The following is an 18,790-nucleotide window of genomic DNA, read 5'->3' on the forward strand; positions in this document are numbered from 1 at the left end:
TTTTCTGAGTGTTTTTGAATGTTGTTTTTAGTATGTTATCATTAATGTATTAAAACATGTACAAAAACGCATTAAAGGATCAGGAATATTTTCCTGCAGGTACTTAGAATCTAATAAATAATGAATGTGATGATTAACTACATGGGCAGAAGTACAGAGCATTACCAAGAAAAAAAACCTGCATAAAATTTGGCCTTTGAATGGATGGGCACCATTGGTTTTAATACTTAAAAACCCACTTGAATATACTCAGTTGTGTGTGAAGAGAAAACAAAAGACGCAAGCGTGCTTGAATTAATATTATATTTTCAAATGAAACATTTAAATATTGCCAAGAGCAGTGAGGGTGTCTGGAACAGAGTGGAAGGGCACCGGAGCGAGCTGAGCTGAGCAGAGCATGGCGGTGCCCTCAACGCTGCTTGAGCAGCCACAGAGGTTTGTGCAGGTCCAGAGAGCTGAAGTACGACCACCACCAGGGCTTCTCCCTGCCTGGAGAGGAGCCTCCCCGAGCCCCAGGCTGCCCGTGCTGGGCGTGAGGGTCAAACAGTTCCAGCGGGTCGTGAGGGTCGTACGCGTCCTCCATGGAGCGGCGCAGCAGCTTGTTGGGCCAGGTCTCCACGGGTCTCAACACGAAATCCACCCGGCCCGCCTGCTTCATCCTGGCGGGGATGGTGACCCTCTTCATCACCCGGCTGTAGCCCGGCGCCTGGGCGCTGATGATGAACGTCCCTGGGGGCAGGAGTCGCCAGTAGTCTCCATCGGCAGCTTGGGAAAGGCACAATAAAAGCCCAGATCAGTTTTTAGCCTCACGGCCTTTGTAGTTGCACACGGGCCCATGGGCACACAGGTGGCACAAGCAGCTAAGGAAGCAGCTCAGATTTTGAAAAATGTTTGAAGGCAAACTTTAGATGACAAAAAGAGACTTCACCTGTGAAAACCTGCCCCTTGGGAGCTAATGGAGGAAAATTCACACACGAAATGTCAGTAAAGACTGCCCCGTAGAACAGTTTTCCTTCACGCAGCTTTTCCCAAGGGTACAAGGAATAACTCCCACAGAAATTAATTTAAAACTATGTGAAACTTAAGAAAGTGAAATCAAAATCCAGGCTGCAATATATATACATATATATATTTAGAATGTCTATGGAGTTAAGAAATCCCTCTTTCTATTAAATTACATTCAATTACATTGCAGACATTCTCACATGTAAGACTATGGAGTTGGAGCTGCAGCTGGTATAAATTGCCATTAGTGTAAAATGGGTGTAAATTTCCTCCAGCTGAAGGTTAGACCCTGCAGGCAAATGCAGGGAGCTTTAAAACTAAAAAATTTATTCCTCATTTTATATTTCCTTTATTTTGAATGGCAAGTCTCTTAGCTCAGTTAGTGTTGCATTAATACTATTTTCTCATGGAATCTCTTAGTTCTTTTTAACCCTAAAATCAAAAAACTTTTTAACCATATGATATTTTTAACCCCACCTAACAGAACAAATACTCTCTTTCCTACCGTGTAAACATATTGTTATTTAATTCTTAATCCTTTAAAAGTCCACTGGCAATGGGAAGTCATTGTCTGGGAAGAAGTTTGAAAAAGACCCTAATTCATGCCAGAGCCTCCCACCAGCCTCAAAAATCCGCATCATCTCCACTATTGTATCCCCTCTTGTGCTAGTTTTTTTGAAAGCTGGAAAACATCCACTACATTATTAGCCCTTCTGCCTTTCCAAATTGATTCAACAACTATCATTAGAGCAAAATGTAACCATTCATATCTTCTATTTTGCACTTCCATGGCCTACCCTGTTCTTACTGAAATCAATAATAAAAAGAAAACATTGATTTCAGTGACAGCCTAAGAGCTCAGAACTTTATGACTGTGAAAAGTAGCAGCTGTATATGCCCCAATATGTGTTTATCAGTTGATGACAGGTATAAAGTGGACATAATTCAATGTTCTAATAATAATTGTCCAAAAATTGCACATATGTATATGTTTCCACATGAACAAGAAATGTTGTGGACTCTTCTTAATTTCTGCAATTATTCTAGTTGTGAAAATCAGAGAGGGTCCTACTGTACTACCTACAACATGTTCACAGTATCTCAACTAACTTATTCCATCAAGGCCCCACACCTCCACATGCTGAGTTACAGCCTCTGAGCAGAGCTGTTGCCATATTCCTCCAAATACTGGCTTAGGTGGACAGCAGACTGTTCCAGGCAAAATTTTTCCACCAAGAACTCCATCATCCCACAGACAGGACAAACTTAGCAGCCAGCTTGACACATCTTCTCTCTTGTTATTATAGAAAGAAACTCCCACCTGAGCCTTCAGTTTTCCATTCAGGTGCCATTTCTAGCAAACATGACAATACTTTTGCAGGTTGAGCTCCCAGTACTTTCACTCTGCCCCAGGAAAAAATCTTAAACTAAAAATATTACCTGTGGTGACATCATGCTGAATGCCCCTGACTGAAATACGAGCATTTTTTATTGGGTTGCCAAACTTATCGGACACAATTCCTTTTATCCCCCGATGAACCTGGCAAAGCAAAGTTAGATAGGAGTCACTGCAATACCACCTCCTCATCGCAAGGAAACCTTCGTAGAGAGAAAACAATTGTCAAAAAGTCCAACCCATTTAGAGGCTCTCAGGAGATAATGCCCCTTCAGATAAAATTCCCCATTTAGGGAGGTCCAAGGGGACTGAGGGAAAGGGATAATGGAAACAGAGCTTTTTTGGGATAGGTATGTGGCCCTGCATTGAGAGATCCTTCTTTGCACAAATCACTGGCACCTCATGGTCTGACCACAGGATTTAAGGACTGTTTCTGAATGTCTGCCTGAGACACAGAACCACAAAGAAATGAAAAGTTAAGGCTTTCAGAACCAATGTGCTGCTCTGAACACAATGGGAAGGCATCACTTCAGGTACTTGTGACTCATCATCACTCTGCTGCCTACACTTCACTGCCTGTCAGAATGTCATGACAGCAGCGTGTATGACAGCCATTTTCCCTTCTCTACAAGCACAGAACTGAGCTGCTTGAGCTGTTGAGAAATGTGCTTGGTGACAAACTAAAGAGCAATATGAATTCTGTCATGCAAGGAGGTGCTCAAACAGCTATATGGGAAGTTCAATAAAATAAAACAAAACAGAAAAAAAGTTCCAAGTATTTAAACATTAAACCTCTTAAGGTTCTCTTTTTACAGTGTTCCAAATTTAAAATATTTTATATGGAGAAATCTATATGACTTTTTAAAGTGAAAAATAATTCCATTTTTACTTTTTTTTCTCTGAATAGCTATGACCAACTTGAGTTGTTCTTTACTTCACCTCCCCATCTCCTCTTTTCTCTTCCTCTCTCTTCCCCAGTACCCTTGTTACAAAAGAAGAATAGAAAAAACCCAAAACATTAAAACAATGATTTTCTGATGAAATATAAAGATGTTTGAAATATATTAAAGTATCCAAATTTACAGTAATTGATAATACTAAGATGGGAAGAAAAAAGTCTACTCTAGTGAGAGCAGTTTTTAATTTAAGGTGAGACTGTGTTGTCACTGCTCTTGTTAAGCAGCTGTTCCATACTGAATGAAGCTATTCACTGAAAGGTTTAGGAACAACTCAATATAAGGAATTGAAAACTATCTGTTATAATGAAGCACTGCAATTTGCTTTGCAGCATGAACTTGGGGATTTATCATATGGTCAGAAGAGTCATCTCATACTCAAATTTAATTTACAGTATAGTATGATCTCATCCAGCTTCAAAAATAATTTTGTAATTATAATATGACAGGATAAAAATGAAAAAACTGAAATTTCCTTAGCAATCTTGCTTTGGTTTGCCTTAATAAATGTACTGGTTTTAATTTTTTTTCATTTTTCCTCAAATAGGTGTCACATGAGTTTGGCAGGGTGTTTTGATATTGCTTCTGATGGGGAGAAGAGATCAGCATTTAGGAAAATGAATTCTACTTCTGTGTGTTAAGCCAAGTAGGTTTGTGTACACACCAAACAGCCTGGTATATATCAGAATAAGAAAAGTTTGAATTGGTTATGGCAGACTTAATCCTTATCGGGGGTAATTCAGTCATCCTTATCTGCAAAGTTGTTTTGCTTACTGTCCTGCATTTACTCAGAAAGCTTTTCAGGCACAGACTTCTACAGTATCTCACACTATAAAATCTTTACATCTTGAAGACTTCAACTGCAATATATACGGATTTAACCCAGCTCCATTTGGATTCACTAAAACTCATTTTCATCAGACAGCTGTAAAACGAAATGAGTTTGGTGGTCTGTACTGTAGACTTTATTGAATGATAATACTTACCACAAGTAGCAAGAGGTTGCTTAGAAAGGCCATAAAAACACTCCTAACAATTTTATATTACTGCACACTCTATCAAAATAAGGCATGACAGAAAGCTAATCTACTAATGGCTGAGAGAAAGATGAGCAACTTCTGCTTCTATGCTCACTTACTTATTGTCAGTGAGGTATTTGTTTTTGCTGAGCTTAAATTTATTATTAAAAACGACATTTAAGTGGTATGTTTTAATGCTCAGAGACACACAGTTCTTCCTTCAGAAGATTTGGCTTCAGATATTTAATAACTGCTTTCATAAAGAAATCAAGATGGAAAGTGTGTAAATGACATTTCTAGCACGATTTTAACTGAATCTAAATTTCTTGCTGTGGGACAGTAGGGTTTGGGACATAAACATGGAATATGGAAAGGAAAATTTCAGGAAGCTCTCTGGAGAGCAGATCTTGTTGCTTTAGTCTTCAAGAGGAAGACTGATTCATACTTTTCTGAATTTTAAGATTTTCTCTAGTGTTAGATTTTGGACACTGATGAATAAAGCTGCCCAAAGTATTCACAGTTATTTCCCATTCTCACTATTTTTAAGGCCTTTGCAGTCCTCAATCTCAGTCCCTTCTGCAGCATAGACAAAATACCACCTGTGTGTCCTGCTAGAGAAACTGAGGCACTGGGGCCCCTGGAGGAGAGGGGTGATTGATTCAGCATCATCCCAAGAGCTAAACAGGAAAACAGCAAAGAAATTAATTTTGACAAGGAATGAAAAAGAAAAACAGAAAGCAAAAAGGACTGTAAAAGCAGAGCAGTACCATTTCCATGTAATTCAGAAGAGCACCTTTGTTTTCATGCCAGATTGTAAACAGTTCTTCCTCCAAAGGAAACTTTTCACATCCTACCTCCACAGTAATTTCAAAGCAATTTGTGTGAAGGTAATTAAAATCTGCCATACCTATATGGTTAAAAAGAAAGAGAAGGACTCATGAACATCTATGTAGCTTTTAACTGGAGCATTGCTGCTACAGTCAGCCGAATGCTGTCCCTGTGGGTGTGGGTTATTATACTGTAAAAAGTGCTTGCTAATATATAAAAAAGCGTTCAACAAATTCAGAATTCTACAACTTGTTTCAGCTATAAATTAACTAATTACAATGACATTTCTTGCAGGCAAAAAAAGCATAATTAGACATAATTATTCACTTGGCCAAGAAGTAGCAATAGAGCAATAAAAATTGGTTAATCACAGCAATTGTATAATCAGCTGTATCAGAAGTGATGGCCAAGAGTCACCAGAACAGAAATGACCTTTTGCCATTATTATATTCAAAACCACTTCTGTACAAAAGACATTGGATATAATTTTGGGAAGCATGTAAGCCAAAGAGATCTAAACCTAATTCTCACGTGTGCCTCAAAGCACTGCCCCAAATATCTAGTTTCAACTTAATTATTTGGGGATCAGCTGAGAACTATTGGAAAACACAACTGAAGCACTGCTGAAAATTTATGAACGCTGATATTTTATCCATGTCAATATTGAAAGTATTCTAAAGAAAACAAAATAGTATTATTGGGGAAATCAAATTAACAACAGAAGCACAAATGAATTGGATGTTTGTCTCTGTTGTAGCTTTCCCTGAAAAAAAGAATTTATTTAAACAGATGAGAAAGCAGCACATGCACAGTCCACAAGATGGATTCAGACTCATGCTGCTAAAGAATGGCACCATAGCATTAAGTATTTATTTTTACAGGTCAGATTTGAAAATAAAAATATTATATGATAGAACAATTTGATTTGATTCTTGCATAACTTGTTAATTTTCCTCAAGTCCCATTAGGGTTGAATGCATCCCATGTTATCTGCATAAAAACATTACCAATATAAATTTTACTACTTAAATCGCCTACAAATTATTTTTCGCATGGGTAGGACCTTAACCAAACTGAAATGCATAAAATCATTTTGTTCAAACCCTGGGGTCTTATAAAGGTCACATAGAGGTTTTACCTCACTTGATATGATGGTAAAGTGGTTTTACCTCCAGTGAAGCTGTACCACTCAGCACCATTTATAATACCTCCACGTTTTACAAAATTCCCACCACAGCGAAGCTCAGACCGGTCCGAGATGACGGGGTGTGCATCTGCATAGGCTTTAGCCAGCATTTTGAACACCTGTAACAGACAGGATTGAAATAGGTTTGCTTTTACAAACTGAAAACTTTGCCATTGCTGTTATTAACTCCACCCTGTGTCCTTGAGACTGAAGGAGAGGATGAACTGCTCTGTAAGGAAGCTTCATTTGTCACTAAGAAATTTTGATTTGTCTTCTTCTCTATGGTTCTTCTCTGTAATCCATTATATTTATCCAGGGGCAACATACTAAATACCAGTGATCTTTTTTGATACTTGGCTTCAATCTACCACCTGGGGCAGGAGCAGAGGACATTTTTGGTTGTACTTCAAGTCCCAGGTTTTAAAGTTTTAAAGTTGAAATTTAGGCCTCCTTTATGTTTTGTTTTAGCTTCTGATATCTTTAGTCCTTTAAAAAAAAGCATATATATTCAGTCCTAATATCTTCAATCCTAATATCTTCAGTCCAACTAAATCTCCACACTAAGTGCTGCTGTTTAAAATAGTCAGTGTCAATTTGCTTTGCACTTATCACTCACACAGGAAAACCTGCCAGTTTGATCTCAGAGACAGTTTCTTCTGTGTGGGGCAGAAACCATTCCTAAAAAGTGAAGGATAGGATGTGGTGATATAGGATGTCATCACTGATTTCCAAAGAGAGTTGATAGTGATGAAGAGCAGACAAGTCACCACGTAGGAAGGAACAGTGGCAGAACATGCAGTGAAGACAGAAGAAAGAGCAGTTATCTGAAGAAACCATTTATCTGAATCATGTTCCTGCCCTTCTTCTCCAATGGTTATTCCAACTTTGTACAAAAATCCTTCCTCTCCTTTTTGTTTATCTGAACCTTACCTCTGCTAAGGTTAGACTCTCAGATTTCAACATTGAAATTACAGCAGTTATCAAATGCTACTTGATTCTACTATTCATCATCATGAGTTTCACTCCATATTGCTTGAGACAATGTGTGCAATAAGTTTGGTGACTAAAATCCTAGTTTTAGAAGTGATCTTAAAACTTTATCCTAGTGTTGTCAGCAAGGATAAAGATCAAAATGACCAAGCACACAACATTGATTGATATTTGTGATGGTTTCTAATAATCACATGGCTGACCCAATTATGGGATCAGGTAGGTGACCAAGCAAAGGTGGAAAGAGTTTAATGTAAGTGCAAAGACACATTACTGAAATACTACTGATGACCAGAAACTAAAAATCCAGACTTAATATAAACTGCTTTTGCAATTCCCTTAAGTTACTATGTGTCTAAATATTGCTCAGACCAGAAAATTAGGTGTCCTTCATAGTTTTGCTGAAAAGAAATAGACATTAATTAAATATGTTGTGAAGAACTTTTAGAAAGCTTTTAAATATTAAGTTAAGAAGAACTGCCAATAGTTCAGTGCCTGACTCTTTAATTTCTGCAGGAATCTGGGTCTCAGTTCTGAACCTTCCATGGAAGGTATTTGATATAAAGTTTAGAAGGTGCCTATGTGAATTAGGAGTATGATCCTCACCTTTTACAAAGACATTTGCAGATGTCCTATTTCCAGTGACCAAGCCTCCTCTTGTTTCACCAAGAGGCATAAGGCTTTTGCCTGGTCATTAGTTCAAGAGAAAGAAGATAAGTGCTAGTGAGAAGAGAAAGTGAGAATTCCAAAAGCAAGTGAAATCCATTAAAAAAAAAAAAAAAGTTACACTTAAAAAAAAAAAGTTTCTGGATAACAATACATTTGTTGTCACTTAGAAGCCAATGTATGACCAGTCATGGACCTTAAGGAAATTTAGATTTTTAGGTATGAATTAGAGGAACAAAAGGGGATAAAACAGAGGAATCCTTGTAACATTGGTAGTGTGAGGTTTCACTCAGTAAAGTGAAGTCAGTGCTGTTACCTCAGCCAGCACTTTTACCCCACTGACCGTCACAGGTTGGGTTTTTCAGGGGAAGGGAAGGGAGTGTTTCAACTCACCAAAGGGAGTGAACTTGACTTGGTGTGGATATTTCTGCTCTGGTGAGCAGAGGCATCAATTCAGTTTCTTGTGTAACACAAAGTGTTAAAATATCTATCACCACAACCCCCAAAATATGGGAAAGTTTTTAATTAGGTGGGCTGAACTAGAAGCAAGAATGTGAGTGTAAGGACATGGTCCAGCTTTGAGATTCCTTGCTCTCAGCTGGAATTGGCCCAGGTTGTGGTGCAGGCCAAAAAGAGACTTGAAATCTGCCATGTCTCGGAGCAGAGGAATGAGAGGATCCTTGTGCTTCCATGCAGGCACCATGATGGACACGCGGAAATGGAAGCACAGATGCATTTTCACATGGGGAAACATAGTTTGAATATATTTCTCAAAATTTGATTTTTTTAAATATCTGGCTATCATCTGCTCTGCAGCATTTCCCCTGATCTGCGAGTTTCCCCTCGCACAGCAAACGTAGCAGGTCACAATACAAAACAATGATTATGGCCAATGTAGGGCAGATAACCAATCTGCTGTATTTTGGGATGCAGGTTCCCCGACAGCAGCAGCTGTAGATCACATTACTTAAATGCAGGTCATCTCACAGGTACATGTTTTACATCTTTCTGTGCAAAATTCAAAGTGATACTGATTAGTAGTTGTTAATGTTCCTGTCCTGATTCATGTGAAAAATCATTTTTTTTTTCATTGAGGACATCCCCAGCCCTTCCCTGTATGTTCTAAACTTCCAGATTTGTAGCCAAGTTCCCAGACTTTGCAGTCACTGACTATGCAGCAGTCCCTGTATAGGGTTCCCTGTCTTACTGTGTTGCAAGCCAGGAGTGCCATTAGTGTTTGTCCAGCTGTGAACTACACTGAGATGGAGCCCTTTGTCTGTGTGGCTGCATCCTTTCATTCAAAATACACACACTGTCCCTGAGTGGAAATGATGGAAGTACTGCTGTACTTCCATTCCAGGGGTGAACTGATTGATAAAGCACACATGGCAATATTCCTTCACCACTTATGCATAGGATAGCCCTAGCCCAGGTAGTGGGATGTAAAAGCACAACTTTATGATTTCCATCAGTCCTCAGCAAGTCCTGCACCTTGCATAAGCACCCACCTGATATTTCTTACACAGGCTTTTTACTGTGCAGTGCCTGGTTAATTTTACTGCTGAATCATTTTAATACACACATAGTCAGCAGGCATTGTACAGTTCAGAAGAAATGGATTGATACAGAAAAAGTTTAACAGTTATACATCTTTAAATATTTAATATGTGTTAGCGAGAACTGTCATTTCAGAAGAAGTCAGCCTAGAGACATGCTCAAAGATAAAGGATGCTTCAAGTCAAAGATCAACTTCTGGCTATTTTCAACTGCTCTTTGTTTATATAAAGAACCACTTTTCTTAAGAGGCCACAGACATTTTTAGCACATGCTAGAAGGCTGAAAAGCTAGTTATTCTCCTAGTGGGCATGTCAGCAATGAATACTAGATTGAGGAAACCAAAGGGAAATAGGAAAGATGGCAAAAAATTTCACAGAAGATTTACAGTGAGTCCCAAATGAGGAACTTTCCAGGGACAAGAGGGGAAACCAATCCGTCATCTGACCTGAAATAAATGTTACAAGGCTGCCACCATATGGCAACGAGTCTTCCCCCCCCCCCCCCCCCCCCCCTTATGGATTCCATGGGAAAATAATACTGTTGGTCAGGCTGGTTCCTTTTCTTCTGGAAAACACTGGTAAAAATATCACAGCCTTTAAAATTTAAAACCTGGATTTTCCTCATCTGTGCTTTATGAAATTATATTTGTCCTCACAAGAGATGGGTAAATCTTTCCAGACCAAAGTGTAAACAATCCTATATTTTAAAGTAGATTAAGTAAGTGCATAAATCAGAGTCACATAATATTCTGAGTTGGAAGGAATCCACAAGGTTCATCAAGTCCAACTCTTAAGTGAAAGGCCTCTGTGGGGATTGAACACTGACCTTGGCATTATTAGCATCAGTTCTACCAAAATTAGTTGATATCATGTTTTATATCTATGTATATAAATTTGCATTATGTATATAAATATGTTATTTAATACATATATGCATACATATACACAAATGTACATGACCTAAATTAGTCAAAGTTTGTTATTTATTAAAGTAAATGTTTCCATAGTTCTACAAATGGAACTAACATCCAATCACCCTGAAAAAACAATATTACCTTTTCATCAGGTGTAGGGGAGAACATTTTTTCTTCCATAGGATGCCTTGAATAGTCATAAGGATAGGTCACAACCAGCTCACCCCCATGGAGGCTGGCAGAGAGCACAAATGGGATAGATCTCAACCACTTCATGACTGCTTTTGTCTCAGGGGCCACCTGAAATCCAGGAGAGAAAAAAAAAAAAAAAAAAAAAAAAGCTGTGACTAGCCATGTGAATCCAAAGGGATCAAAAGGATTTGATCCTGGGCAAGATGAAGCCCAGTGTAGAAAAGACTGTGTCAAAAGGAGAATGTTGAAGCTCTTTGACTCTTCTAGCCCAAAAGTTACCCAAAGGGGGCAGAAAATCAGTTTTCTCCAGGGAATGGATGATACACATTGTTCACTGTGGAAAAACTGGAACAAAAAAAGAAAGAGAAAATTTGACAGAAGAAGAAACTTTTAATTACAGGTGACATTTTCAGACCATGATGGCAGCACTTTAGGCTGGAAAACTTGTGGCATTTTATCACTGCTTACTTAATTCCCTATATAATTTCATTTCTGAATCAGCAGGATTGACTTTGGATGGATAAACTGGAAGAGGGGGATAAATTTGCAATTCTCATCACTTCTGAAAATGCATTTGCTATCCTTAGGTCCAGGTTAGTCTGTAAATAAAAGAAAGCTAAAGCATATAAAGCGCAGCAATGCCTGTGGTTTACCTGCAGTGAACTGTGGCAGATAAGTCACCAAATTTAGGGTGTTTTTACAGTCCCTCCTCAGCAGCCAAGGGAGAGGGGAGCAGACTCCAAGAGATGTTCAGGCACCCGAATGGAGGAGGCTCCTTCACCCCGTTTCTGAGGAGTAATTTGTAGGACCTGCTGCGGTGTTAGTTCATTTTAGGGAGAACAGTGGCATCTGGTGGCCGGTCCCTGCAAGCCCAGACTCAGCCAGTGTCCCTGGAGAGTTGAGGTTCTTTTCCTTGTAGCTGGGGGAAGTTACCTGGGGAAAACCTGAGGAGGGCAAGGCTGCTCATCTGGACCCCACACAACTGCAGATATGCTGGTTTTATAAAAATGAGAAATATCTGTTACGATTAACTTAATCCAGCATCTGTTTAGGGTTGTTTTGGGGATCACCCTTTTCTTTGACTCCATCAGCTGTCAGAAAACCAGAGGGCCTAGTGACTAACAGGGTGCAGGGAAAAACATCCAGAACAAACAAGTAAAAAACCAGCCTAATAAAGCCCCTAAAGACCTATAAATTTGTGTTTCAACAATAGTAATTCCTGTTTTCTTTGGATCACTCCATAATCTGCTATTGTTAAAAAAACCTTCAGGGATCCACAAACCCAGGTGTGGAGCAGAGAAAGATGTTGAGAAGATGCACCACAGAAGTATTATAGCTCCATCAATGAGGCAGAAAGCCAAGGGAAAAGCCATGTCTAAACATAGTTTTACTTGGAATGATTTAAGAGGATATTGCCCTGTCTGCTCCTGACCTAAGCAGGAGACTACCTCCCTACAGATGCTGTAGCTTTTATCTGAGTCCTTCTAGTTTTTCGATTTCCTTAAAATGCCTTTCTGTAGCTCCTGATCTGAACTAGTGCCTTTAGCCACTGGCAGTGTGAAAGGCTGTACCTTGTAAAGGGAAAAAATGGGATCCTGAGTCTCTCTCTGCTGCAAGGTGAATAATTGAATCAGTGGTTTGTGATTAGTATATGAACACAAGCCAGTTTGTGCCACTGATCCCCAGAAGAAACAGGTCAGGTTCGTTTTGTCTATCAGCCTAGTGGCAGTCTCTGAATCTCTGTGTTACAACCCTTTCAACTTTGGCATTTTAAATAGAAAACTTAAAAAATGGGATGTAACAGATAAAGTCTGATCAACTAAGGAACACACAGAATGCACTTTGCACACCAAAAACCTTATCAAGGGATTTTTTTTACATAATAAGGAAGATTAAACACAGATTTTCCAGGAAGGACATGACATGAAAAAAAATTAAAAGACAGATAAAGGGAATTCCAAAAGGAAAGGACTTTTTGCAGTATCACACACCCACTCACACAGTGGAGCAGTGGGAGAAGAAAGCAGCCCCCAGGCTTCCTGACAAGAAACATGGCAGTGTCCAAAGAACGCTATCTGCACTTATCTGCATGAAAGTATTTGTTTTTCTGGCCTTTGTACAGTGTCGTGGGATGATCTGATCATGATCTTTATCCCAGTAGTGCTTGAGACTGAGCCAGTCACTTCCACCTGCACCCTGGAAGTTCATCCTTTGAGCCCCTCTCTTCTGAAGAGAAGAAGACCCCAGATGGCTTGTAAGGAGCTGTAAGCATCACTGCCTGCCCCATGGATTGGGGAATTTGGGAGTTTCTTCAGGATGATTGAGCACCTGGAACAAGTTCACACCTTCCAAGTCCATAGCACCAGCACTTCTGAGGAGGTTGCTGTCCAAAAATCCCATCAGCTCCCTGCCCTGCTGCAGCTGCCCCAGCTCCTGCTGTCCACCTAGAGAGGCCATGCCTGCCATCAGCCCTGCTTTCAAACAGCAGCCCTGGGCCTTGATAAAATTTTTAGTTTGATCTGCAATTCAGTGGACAACAGTAAAATGCACAGTTTTATTTGAGAGCTCCTGATTTCAGTCCTTCATCCTGATCAGACAACTGGCTAAGCAGATACCTGCATAAGCCCCAAGACAGTGCTGTCTCACAGAACCAGTGTCTTACTGAAGTGAATGTTGTGAAAAACCAGGAGCTTAAATGTCGCTATTTTTATCCTAATAACATTTCAGTGACATCAGTGATTAAAGCTTTGAAATGAGCATATTCTGGTACAGCTCCACTGGATGATAGCAGATGTTATCTATGCCACTCTGGCCTTCAACTTTTCCTTTAATGCGGGTTTTGTGGAGCTTAATTTTTTTTTACTAGGGCTTTTGCTTTTTAGTTAGATGAGATCAATTTTAAAGTACCCATCTCACAAGAACAATTCAGAGCACAACTAGAAAAGAGAGAAATTATTTCTGCATGAGTACAGAGAAGGGCCACTACCCTTTTTAAACCTGAATCTCATTTCTGTCGATTATACTGCAATTAGTCACTGTCTCCGTGGCTTTCAAAGATTTCTTTTTTTCCTTTTTAAAAGCAGCCAGACTAATTTTCTTAAAGAGTATGCCAGCCTCCACTGACGTAGACTGCCGAATTCTGTTTGAACCAAGACAATTGAACTAACTATATTTCAGATGAAGCCTGAAGTCTGTCTGTCTGAGCCCTCAGACCACTTTTTACAGTAATTCATAAAAGTGGGGAACAAAACACACTTCCTGAAGCCAGGCTTTTAGGAAGCAAGAACTCTGGCTGAGAGATCATTTTCTGCTTCCTGATCTTCATACAATGCCCTAAAACACTCAGGTAATTACTTGAATAAGGCATGTAACAAACACTGTTAAGTAAATGAAAGGGGAGAGGCTGGTGTTGAAACATTCAACCTAATGCTCCTGCATCCACAAAGCACCACTGTAAGAGCCTTGGGTTCATCTGCCTGACAAAACTGAGAGTCATTAAGGGACAGCTGATTTGGCAGTCCTGTGGTACCACCAGCAGAGGAGACACAAGGCTGTGAACCATAGGAAACTACAGTTCAGCAAGGAGGTTTTGTGGTGCCACCAAGACCACAGGCCCACTGGTTCCCTCACTTGCTCTGAAAAGCATATGGATTTGGAAATTATTTGAGTTTTGTTTATGTGAGGACCAGCTCTGGGGCACCTAGAAGTTCCCTAAGCTTTGGTGCTCTGAGGAGTACCTCAGATGACCATCTTAGTTCTTCTATAAAACCAGAAAAAGTTTACAGGAGAAGTGATGTATTTGTAATCCCAGGTCTGCACCCACTGAGGCAGAGCTCAGCCAGGGTGGTGGCTGTGTGCCAAGGTTCCCTGGTCCCTTGTCTGTGGCAGATAACCCAGGGTGGTGCTGCGGCTGGGGCAGAGGTGTGGTGGTAGCTGTGAGAGCAGTGTTAGGTTGCCTCCACTCATCTCTCCATAAACTGCTGTGATGTTACACAGCATTTAAGAAAGCTAAATACATGGTTATAAAAATGACTTCTGCAAGTGGCTGCCTGCCACTGACCATCTCTCTCACAGGTCAGCAGAAGAACAGCAGAGAAGCAGGAATTGGAGAGGGAGGAGGTTAGAGCCAGGAGATCCAGAGTTACAGGGACTCTGGGCTGCACACTGTGAGGCAAGCTCACAGTTTGCACTGGGCATTGGCAAAAAGATGAGGGTCAAAGAAATGTTTGTCCTTCCTCAGTCCTGGGTCCTCAACCCTGCACCTCTGGGCACAGAGAGTGAGCACATGGCTGGAGGGAGATCTCCATCCTTTTCTTCCCATGTTGGAGCAGGGGAAGGGTCTGAGGAGCCTCAGTGGAAGGAGCACCATGGACAATGTGTGATGAACTGACCCTCTGCACCACTGGGGGGAAGCAGGTATCAAATTCAGGTGCAAAATTAAGCCTGGGAAGAAGGCAGAGGTGGAGGAAAAGTGTTTTCAAGATTTCTCGTTACTCTACTCTGATTTGATTCATAATAAATAAAATAGATATAAATAATTTTCCTCAAGTCAAGTCTGTTTTGCTTCTGATGTTAACTAATGACAAATCTCTCCCTGTCTTTATCTTGACCCATGAGATTTATATTTTCTATCCCCTGTCCAGCTGAGCAGGGGAGTGATAGAGTGGCTTTGGTGGGCACCTGGCATCCAAATAGGGAAACTCACCACAGGGTGAATCAAAACGTCTCCTTTCTCCTAAAATCCCTTTTTTTCCTTCCCAACTATTTTCATTTGGCCTCAGGCTCTGCTCCATAGCTCTCAACCCTTCTTTACCATCTGAGGCTCTCAACTCCACTTGCACTTACCAGCTTGCTTTTATCTGTTATTATTCAGTCAAAAATTGAAGATTTCTAAGCCTGTGACCTTACAACCATGCAGAAATTCAGTGCCACGAGTTGGGATCTGTGATTACATGCAAAAATGGAATAAAGTACTCGAGCTGAGTTATGGCAGAAATCAGTGCTCTAATACACTGTGCATTACTCAGACTCTTAAAGCCTTGTGTCTCTATATACACATTATCCTGAGGAAGTGAGGTACTCTTATCTAGATTTTACCAGAACACTGGGGCAGCATCAGGAATGCCTTTGGGATTTAGACCTAGCTTTACATAAGACCACCTGCAGCATAGTATGAATTATGAAGCATCATACCTGAAGTATGATCTCTCAAATATTCTGCTAACACCAGATGCTGAAACAATCCTGTTCCCCACCTGTCTGAGGTTTTGTGCCAGATAAATACTGAAGCTGAACATAATTAGCTTAAAAGTAGAAGAAAAGCAGAGCTCCCAGTATCTGAACTACTGATTTAGCTTCCTGTGATGGCTCTTTCAAAGGCAGCTAAGGTCCACTTAGAGTTGTGATGGGGGGTGCTGGGCTGCCAGCAATACAGGTAGGGCTGAGCTTTGCATTTCTGGCACAACATTACACAGGCTTAGTGATGATGAGTGTGAGGCCCTGTAGTGCTTCCTCCATCCTGCTCCCACCCTGCAGCAGCAACTTTTCCTTTCAGCACCTCTGCAGGTGGACAGGCTGTTTCCACTGCTCTATATGGTTACAGTCATTTATAAACATCCTCTCTAAATGGAAGATGACACCACACAGCTTCACATGCAGCCTTTGTACATTTTCCACGGCAGAAACTCCTATTGCATCAAACATGTGCAGGGCTTGGTGCAATGACAACCAAATCCATAAAGGATTTAACAGGCACCACAGTTTAAAGCATGAATGATGAATCATTACACACCTGTGACCCTCTTGTAACAGTTACTATTCTTAATCTAAAACAGCAAAGTTCAAATTATCCACAAATTTTCCAGAATGATTCGTGGCACCTTCCTCTTTTGCCAGACCTACACCATGATTTTCATGCCGATTTTGAGCCTGTCCTCTTCAGTCCTACTGATAAAATCTGATTACAACAAATAACTTCAGAACAAACAATTTCAGTCTCTTAATTCCTGAGCTGCTCTGTAGTATATATGATTTATAAAATGTGTAATTCATACCTTACCCCACCAGTAGGACTGTGGAATGGGAATGTGGTCCAGACGGGCCCCACGGATCCCAGCTCTTCTGTAAGCCTCGGATGTCAAATCTGGGAAATTTCTGTTCAGGTCCAAGTTCTGAGCTGTCTGTCGTCCAATGACCCATCCATTGTAGCCAGCCCCCTATTTTGCAACACAGAAACCAACTTCAGAATAGCTCCCTGTCTCAAAGGAGCTCTTTGTGGAAATTCTTTAATCAAAAGGAAGTTTTAGAAGAAGTAAACTGAAAATGTCTGTACTGTTAAAAACCCACGCTTATTAATTAATGACATTTTGTCCCCATGAATATTAATGCACTTACTAGCATTCAGGAAGTGTTTCACTCACCAGTGATGTGACTCATGAGAGGAACACAGAGGCCTCTTGCTCAGAGCAGCATGCAGAGTGAGTTAGAGTAGAAAAAGAAAATATAGCTGATGCCCCAAGACAGGATGAGGCAGAGCCCAATAACCCCAGACTCATTCAATGGACAGAGCTCACCACATGAGCAAAAACAGAGGAAGAAAAGTCTAATTTCATGCTAGTGGTGATTGAAAAAACAGAGGGGAAAATAAGAATGTCAGGTAACAAATAATAGAATCCAGGTTTTCATAGGTCTCCATCAGGCATGACTTGATCACTGAAAACTGCCATCCATTACAAAACTTTGACAGTACAGAAAATATTCCCATTTCATTATGCCTACAGTTTTAAAAGAGGGGGAACATCAGCATGGTGTTAAATTTCCTTATAAAAACTGTAAGTCATTATAATGAGTCAGTAGGCATTTTGTTCTAGAACTGATAGCAGAGAGTGCTAAGTGTATAAAAAAGTAACAGTCATTCTCACATCATCACAGGCAAGCAGCAAAAATGACAAATATGGCTCTGATTTCCTCTTAGTTCTGTTCACACCATCTTTGGAAAGCAATGAACCACCAAACCTATCTGGGATCCTGGCACTCAATCAATCATTAATATTCCCTCCTTTACATGTCACTCCCTTTCAGGTTAGTTCTGTCCTATGGAGAATTGTAGAAACATGAAGGCCTGAACATCTCCTTATAATAAAATGTTTACCTCTTCTGCAGCCAGTTCATACCCATCAGGATTGAGTGAAGGCAGGAGATGAATTCTGGTGTTGTTAATCAAGGCCTGGATGCGAGGGTTCCCAAGAAGATATTCTGAACACAGATACTGTGCAAGGTAAATCAGCAGCTCCTTCCCCACAACTTCATTTCCATGCATGTTGCCAATGTACTTAAATTCTGGCTTGACTGTGGAATGTGAAATAATGAGATGCTTTAATTTCATTAAATCTGATCAAAATCAGACTAACCCAAGTTGCTAACTGATAAGTCAAAGTTTTATTTACTCTAATTTCACGCACACGTTCCTGCGAATAGCATAGCAGTTTTAGGTGAACTTCCCTCCTTTAAACACCAGTTCAGCAACAGTTTAAATTGTGTGAAATAATGCTAAGTCAAACCTATCAGGATTCCAAACTATAAGAGGTGATCATTGCTCTGAGCTCTTTCTAGAGTCAGAGCAACGATCATCATTAATTGTGAGCAAAGGATGCTGAAAACCAAAGCATCAAGCCATGGCTGGGGAGGGAAAAAATACAACCCTGGCACTCTGACCTACCCTGGGGGGCTTCAATGCCTTATTTTGTCACAGATCCTAGAAATGACCTGCAGACATGTAATTTATTTGGGGAAGAAGTTGTGTTATGGATAAAATGGGGCTTTCAGGCTAAATAGCCCTGGAATAAGCCTATTAGAAACACATAACTCTGCAATTCCCTGTAGTTATTATCTCAGTTTCCATCCTTCCTTAGAGATTAATGGAAAGTAGAAAATAGGTGCACTTTGAAGACACCCTTTCCTGTCTATCCCTTCCTCTTTGCCTTTGATCCTGGGCCAGCCTTGAGCACTAGACACTGGAGGGGGCCTGGTACAGAGCTAATGTGCCACTTGCTCAGGCTGGCAAAATCTCCAGCTCTGGAGCTA

General features: G+C 40.4%; 1 protein-coding gene across 1 annotated transcript in view; it reads right to left on the reverse strand.

Moving 5' to 3' along the window:
• Positions 1–409: 409 nt before the first annotated feature.
• CPZ (carboxypeptidase Z) overlaps positions 410–18,790 on the reverse strand; it is a gene marked incomplete at both ends in the record, with an annotated part of 33,536 nt that continues 15,155 nt past the window's right edge. The window contains 7 exons of the mRNA XM_083862252.1: positions 410–765; positions 2,446–2,545; positions 5,144–5,283; positions 6,374–6,509; positions 10,658–10,816; positions 16,762–16,923; positions 17,859–18,055. Coding sequence (XP_083718378.1) covers positions 410–765; positions 2,446–2,545; positions 5,144–5,283; positions 6,374–6,509; positions 10,658–10,816; positions 16,762–16,923; positions 17,859–18,055 — 1,250 coding nt within the window. The remainder of the gene's footprint in view (positions 766–2,445; positions 2,546–5,143; positions 5,284–6,373; positions 6,510–10,657; positions 10,817–16,761; positions 16,924–17,858; positions 18,056–18,790) is intronic.

The sequence above is a fragment of the Zosterops lateralis genome, assembly GCF_965231275.1.
Source record: "Zosterops lateralis genome assembly, chromosome: 5".
Taxonomy (NCBI): domain Eukaryota; kingdom Metazoa; phylum Chordata; class Aves; order Passeriformes; family Zosteropidae; genus Zosterops; species Zosterops lateralis.